The 7,383-nt window shown below is 35.5% G+C and overlaps 1 protein-coding gene across 2 annotated transcripts in view; it reads right to left on the bottom strand.

The window, feature by feature from the left end:
- Nucleotides 1-5,154: 5,154 nt before the first annotated feature.
- The window catches only part of SNX7 (sorting nexin 7), a 129,338-nt gene continuing 127,109 nt past the window's right edge, over nt 5,155-7,383 (bottom strand). For both annotated transcript variants that reach the window (XM_069063398.1, XM_069063399.1), the window contains one exon: nt 5,155-5,568. In XM_069063398.1, the coding sequence (XP_068919499.1) occupies nt 5,491-5,568 (78 nt within the window). In that variant the 3' untranslated portion in view covers nt 5,155-5,490. The remainder of the gene's footprint in view (nt 5,569-7,383) is intronic.

Below are 7,383 nucleotides of genomic sequence, written 5' to 3'. Positions count from 1 at the left end.
TGGTGGTGGTAATTTAGCCATCTAATTAAGATAAAGTTTCTCACAAAATATTTTCATTAATGTTTTCTAATATATAGATATATTTCATGGAATACAATATTGACTTCTATGTGGGAAATCAACTTAGAATTATCCCTATTCTTTTGACTCTCCCTCAAAGTATGTACATAGATATTCTTTCTTTATTGGTTTATTAATGGCTTTGAAAGAATGTGAGATTTTAAAAACAAAAGCCTTTTATAGAACTAAAAACATGAAAGCACTTGCAAACTAGATTTGATTAGCTTTTTTAATGTTTCTTTTTATTAAAATTATTGCATTTCAGATGTCCTGATCATTTTTTCTTTTGTCCTGCTCATTTTATTCTTTTGAAATAACTAAAATTCTTTCCATTTGTTCCTTTATTCAAGTCTATATTTTTTTTTCACAAATGCCTAGGTTTTGTTGAGCAGAACATATTTCTACACAAACTTTTTCCTTCACATTTTAAAAATGACATTCTAAGTATTTGTCATTTTTCAATCCTTTCTGGTTCTTCCTACCCCTTTAAAGGGGTTTCTTGGCAAAGATACTGTAGTGGTTTACTACTTCCTTCTCCAACTCATTTGACAGGTGAGGAAACTGAGGTAAAAAATGGTTAAATGACTTGCCCCAGGTGACAAGCTAATTTCTTGGCCACATTTGAACTTAGGTCTTCCTGACTCCAAGCCCCACACTATTCACTGCCCAATTCTAAGTATACTTTATAATAAATGAGGAGGGTGGAATATTACTCTTTGATTTTTGAGTTTTCTCTTAGCTACTTAATATGCTTATTGTTTGCTGTGGAAGCTCTTGAGTTTGAATAGATGAAATATGGTTGAATTAAATTTAGGGTTCCTCCATGTTGATATTATGTGGATTCCGTTTTTCTATATTTGTCTTGTTTCTACTACTTCCAGAAAAAAATTCATGATTTTCTAAAGTTTTGTGCTCAGAATTTTTTTTTTAAGAACTATAATTCTTAGATCATCTCTGCAAATTCAGGCTCAATCTTCTTGGCTTATAGAGTTCGTGTATATTTTTCTACTCTTGTCATTTCTTTTCATTTAGTTAATATTTTTTCATATCTGCATTTTTTAGATTCAAATCTTTTTTTTTCAAAATCTCGACTTTCTTTTGCTTCTTAATCATTTCATCTAAAAAATCTTTTCATTTGCCTAATAAATTTCTTGTTTGGTATTCTAATTTCTTCTCTTTATTTTCATATCATTACTCCTCTGGGACATTTCAGAAGTTCATGCTGTTATTATTAACCTTTCTATTGCATGGGATTTGTTGTTGTATTTTCTCTTTTAACAGACTGTCCCCTCTATTATCCACACTCTCTCCCTAGTCTTCAATCGTTTCTTCTCTATTAGCTACTTCCATCCTGCCGACAAATATACCAGTCAGTTTCTTCCCCATCTTCAAAAATTCTCAATAAATCTTTTAATCCGTGCTAGCTAGCTATCATCCTGTCTCTATCTCTCCTCATTTTCACAAATAAATTCTTTTAAAAGAAGTCTATAATAATTGCTTCTGCTTTCCTTCCTTTTACTCTTTTTAATTCTGCAATTGTGTTTCCCAACCTCATTAGTGAACTAAAGCTACTCCCTTCAAGTAACCATCATTTCTTAATTGCCAACTCTGCTGGCCTTTTCTCAATCCTTAACCTTGACCTTTCTTCAGTCTTTGACACTGTCAATTACTCTTTTCTCCACAATATTCTCTTCTAAGTCATTGTGACACAGCTCTTCCCTACTTCTCGTCATCCCTCTGACCATTTCCTCTCAGCTTCTTTTGCTGGAATAGGATTAGGAAGAATAATATTCTCTTTGCTCTTTATCCAGGTCACATCTGCTAACTGCCGGCGTCCCTTACAGCTGTATCATGCATTCTCATCTCTTTTCCTTTCGATACCATTTCACTTGGTGATCTCACTAGCTCTCATGGATTCAGTGATTATCTCTATGGAGATGATCCCCGGATCTATTTATCCAGCACTAACTCTTCTCTTGCTTATATCTCTGCCTATTGAACATCTTGAACTATATGTTCCACAGAAATCTTATATGTAACATTTCCAAAACTGAACTCATTATCTTTTACTCCAAACTTTCCCTTCTTCCTAACTTTCCTTTAGAGTAGAGGGCACTACTATCTCCCCAGTCACCCAGTTTTGCAACCTAGTCTCACCCTCAATTCCTCGCCCACATCCTCCTCTCCCATTTCCCAACTGTCACCCAGTCCTGTAGATCTCACCTTCACATCTCTCCTCTGATACTGCCACTACCCTGGTATAGGCCTTCATCACCACACTCCTGGAATGTTGAAGAGCCTGCTGGCGATCTCCCCATCTCAAACTTCTCTCCACTTTAGCATACCCAATACCATAGTGATCTTCCTAAAGCCCAAGTCTGAACGTATCACCCCTCTATTCAAACAACTCCAGTGGCTCCCTATTACCTCCAAGATCAAATATAAAATTTTGGTTTTACTTTTAAAACTGTTTATAACCTGAACTCTTTGTGCCTTTCCGGGCTTATTCCATCTTGTTCCCTTCCCCTTCATGTATTTTATGACTGGTCTCATTGTTGTTCCCCAAACAAGACACTCCACCTCCCAACTCCCATACATTTCCTTTTTTTTTTTTTTTGGAGGGGGGAAGGTAGGGCACTTGGGGTTAAGTGACTTGCCCAAGGTCACACAGCTAGTTTTGTGTTATCTGAGGCTGGATTTGAACTCAGGTCCTCCCAACTCCAGGGTCAGTGCTCTATTGACTACACCACCTAGCTGCCCTCTCCCATACATTTTCACAGGCCCTCCCCCATACCTATAATACTCTCTTTCCTTTCTTCCACCTTCTTGATCTTTTCAAGCATCAGTTAAAATCTCACCATCTGAAAGAAGAATTTTTGTCCCTCTAAATGCTAATGCTTTTTTTTAAAATTATACCTTATTTATCCTGTATATATTTTGTACATTTTTGTCTTGGGTTTCCCTCCACATTAGACTGTGAGCTGTTTTTGGTTTTCTTTGTATTCCCAAGATTTATCACAGTGCTTAAACACATAGGATGTGCTTGGTAAATGTCTGCTGGCTTGATTTGACTAGACATGGCATCCTAGTTGGTTGCCTTCACTGTATAGCATTTATTATTTTAATGTTTTTCTTTAAAAAACAAAACCATTTCTTTTTGTTTTGAATTACCTTGCTGGCATTCCAGGATGTTATGGTCTTTCCACTCTCTCTATTGTGTCTCTGTTATTTATTATTCTTTTTAAACTCTATTTGACACATTTCTTTCTATTTTAAGGTGACAAAGTGGAACTGAACATAGCTAGGACCTCCCATTCAGCCCTTCTACCCAATGTATCTCTCACCTTTACTTCCTTGGAGCCTTTGCTGCATGTTCTGGGGTGGTAAGGATTGTATTCATACACAAATTCCTGATCTAGCTTTCTCCTGGAACTTCCTTTTCTTTTGTTACACCTACAGATTACTGGATAAATATTACCGGAAGCTTTTTACTTAAGAAAACTACCCAAAGTACAAATGCTTGTTATTTTAGTTACATGAGGCAATTCAAATTCCAAGTTTTTTTTTTCTTTTTTTCCCCCTGCTAATTCCTGTCATCTCAGGGACTACCTTTTATCAAAAGTCTTCTAATGTTTAGGATATCCCTCTAAGTATGGTAGGGATTTAAATATATTTTGAAGGAATTAACCTTAATATGCAGCAAGATTAAGTAACCAAGGTTAGCATTTTTCATTAGGAATGATCTACCTCTCAGTGATGTCACATGTATACTCTTCAATAAGTCTTAGTAAATAAGACTATTCCAGTTTCTTGATGTAATTGCAAAATTCATATAAACAAATAAAAATAAATGAATGCTTCAAATTATATCATGTGCACCTTCTAAAATAAAATCAAGTTTTTAATTGTGAATGTAAAACAATAAAGGGTACCTTTGGTGGAGGAAAATATTAAGTGAAAACTTCCTTTCTATTTTCTTAAATCTGCTTGTTCTTTTTTTAAAGAAGTTAATTATATCTCACAGGTACCCAAACTACTATGAAGGCCACTTTTCATCTTATTAGAGCCATGTAATACTTCTTAACATATCACCATAAAATCACGTTATCAAAAAAACAGATCCTTCTGAAAAATATCAAGGAAATAAAAAATGAACATTCCCAGTATACTTGTTAACTCATGATTAATTCATGAGCAGGCTACACCACAGTACTGTCAGGTTGTGAACATGGCATCAAGATAGTAAAATACCTGAACAGCGAGCTACTGAATGCATCATAAACACCGGATCACACAGATTGTAAATTCTGAAAGATACTATCTAGTTTCCCAGTTTAAATTAATGCCACAGAAGCTTCAGTAATGTCAACATCAGGACTTTCTGAGAAAGTCATATTTATTTAATTAGGATAATGGGGAAAGAAAGGACATTGATTTCCTTTGTCAATGTAAGAAGGCCCTAGAGAAGAAAAACAGAATTCCACTGTTGGTCCATCGTTCCCAAACAAAGGCAAATGGTGGCATGATCTTCAGATGAAAGTGAAGTTGTATGGTTTAGATAACCTTCTAGGAAAATTAAGGCCATCCTTTTTGGTAATATTTCCCATGTCTGAATTCGCCCAAAAGACAGACAATGATACCGATATCTCTGAATTCACCCAAAAGAGAAGACAATAATGCTGATATTTTGATAGCACTTTACACTCTCAAATTTGATATGCTCAAGAACTCTGGTATACGAGTACTAGTTGTTATTGTCCTTAATTCCTGCTGAGGATTGTGGTGTCACATAGGTAGCACTCAAAGGGGCCTCAGAGGTCATCTAGCATAACACCCTTATCTTACAGACGGGTGATCTGAGCTTCATCAAAATGTGAATGATCACGTAGTAAATAAGTATCAGAAATAAGATGCGGATCCAGGTTCCATTTCACTCTGAGTGCTGTGTTCATTTAGTCAACCATTCAGTCCTTCAAGCAATACAGACACACACACAACTGTTCTATATCACACATAGATAACATCTGCAGGGAAAGTATATTTCATCTGAAACACATCTGTGTACAGATAGGAACCATTCATGAAAATCGGGCATTTCTTATTAAACTTTTTATTCTATTGAGCCTTTACAACCTATTTAAAATGTCACATTCCAATTGCAGAATGTTTGAGAAAACAATTACCATATGCAAGTACTTACAGACAAAAATTTTGGAATAAATGAATCAAAACTAAGCAATATATATGTATACCATGATCAAAATGCAGGTGAGAACCCTGGAGTACCTGAGTTTTCAAATTATTGGCTTTTCCAGATACAGTGACTGCATTTTGAGCCAGTTATATCAAACGCAGCCCACCCCATAAAGAATGTCTTTGGTTGGTAGGCACTGTATCACCAAAGATTAGGCAAAAGGTCCTTAGGTATGCTCAAGGTTTATCTTCAGATATTTCTTCCAAACGAAGATCAGTTTGAGTTGTGAGGAAGGACTCCCATGTGGCAAGGCACTTTAAAAGAAAGAAAACACATAGGGTAAGACAGGCTATCCTTTCTTTAATATTAACAGAAACAATAGTAGTCAATAAATGTTAAATTTCACCTCATTTTTCATCTAATCTGGAAACCTTGTAATTATTTTGACTATTCCTCCTCCCTCACATCCACTCAGCCAATTCTGCTTTCATAATATCTCTTCCTTCTTCCTAATCTCACCTTCTTAGTTCACATCTTCATTTCTTCTTCCTAGTATTAGAGGGGAAAAAGCTTCCTGTCTCTATAGCTTTAGTCTCTATCCTTTTTAATCCATTTTACTTCAAGATGCCATTTTGATTTCCTTCATGGTCAGCTTTCAAGTCACTAGCCTGCTTAAAAAAAAATCATTAATGACTTCTCATTGAGTCATTTGTTGGTAAAATGGATAGAGTATGGGGCCTCAGAAACTTCCAAGCTGTAGGACATTGGGCAAGTCTCTTTAACTTTGTCTACCTTGGCTCCCTCCTCTGAAAATAAGGCTAATAGTAGCACACACCTTCTAGAGTTGTGATGAGAATCAAACGGCTCTTAATGCAGCACATTGTGGTGTTTAGTAAATGCTTATTCCCTTTTACCTCCTCCTTAATCTGGCACTCAAAACCCCCTATAACCTGAACTCCACCCCATTTTTCTGCCCTATCCCATGATACTCTCTTTCACATGCCCTTTTTCTAATTAAAATGGATTATTCAGTATTCCTTGAACACAACCCAGGTTTACCTAACTTCCTGAATTTGTCTGTACTATTCCAAATATCTGGAAATCTCTCCTCTTTCACTTCTACCTTCTGAAAACCTGCCAACCTCATATTTTGCCCCCAAACAACTACCTCCTCCACCCAATATTCCTTGCTTCTTTTTGTCCCATCTTCCTTGCACATTGACCCAAATATGACGAAAATGGGACTAGTGATGTTGGAAGGGTTGTTGAAAAATGGGCACATTAATGCATTGTTGTGAACAGAGTTGTGAATCAGTACTATTCTGGAAAGCAATTTGGAATTATGGAAATAAGTGACAAAAATGTCCATACCTTTTAACCCATAGAGTCCAGTACAAGGCAATAACCAAAGAGGTTACTGATAAAAAAAAAAGTCTCTTACATTCATTAAAATATTTTTTGTACCTAAAGTGTCATTTATTGTATATGTGTGTGTGTGTGTGTAATTTGTAGGTAGTACATAACAAAATAAGATAAATGTCCATTAATTGGGGAATGGCTGAAAAAGTTGTGGTATGTGATTATGATGGAATACTATAAGAAATGATGAGCAGGATGTTCTCAGAAAAACCTGGAAAAACTTGCATGAGTTGTTGTAAAGTGAAATGCACTGAGTACAAAGTAACAACAATATTGTAAGATGACCAGCTGTGGATGACTCAGCTATTCTCAGCAATACAATGAGCCAAGACAACTTTGAACAATTTAGGTTGAAAAATGCTTTCCATCCCCAGAGAAAGAACTGATAGTGCCTGAATATAGATTGAAGCATACTTCTTTACTTACTTTATTTTCTTGAGGCATTTTTGTCTATGTTTTCTTTCACACCATGACTATATGGATATGTTTTACATGACTACACACGTATAACATATATCAAATTGTTTGCCTTCTCAATGGGGGAGGGCAAAGAGAATTTGGAACTCAAAGTTTTAAAAACAAATGGTAAAAATTATTTTTACAAGGGGAAATATAAAATAAGAAAGAAAGGAAGGAAGGAAGGAAGGAAGGAAGGAAGAAAGAAAAGAAAGAAAGAAAGAAAGAAAGAAAGAAAGAAAGAAAGAAAGAAA

Source organism: Petaurus breviceps, unplaced genomic scaffold (assembly GCF_028583685.1).
Source record: "Petaurus breviceps papuanus isolate PSGF00001 unplaced genomic scaffold, PetGlider_PUasm1.0 90564, whole genome shotgun sequence".
NCBI lineage: Eukaryota > Metazoa > Chordata > Mammalia > Diprotodontia > Petauridae > Petaurus > Petaurus breviceps.
The sequence above is the reverse complement of the archived record's forward strand: the minus strand, read 5'-3'. Positions and strand labels throughout refer to the sequence as shown.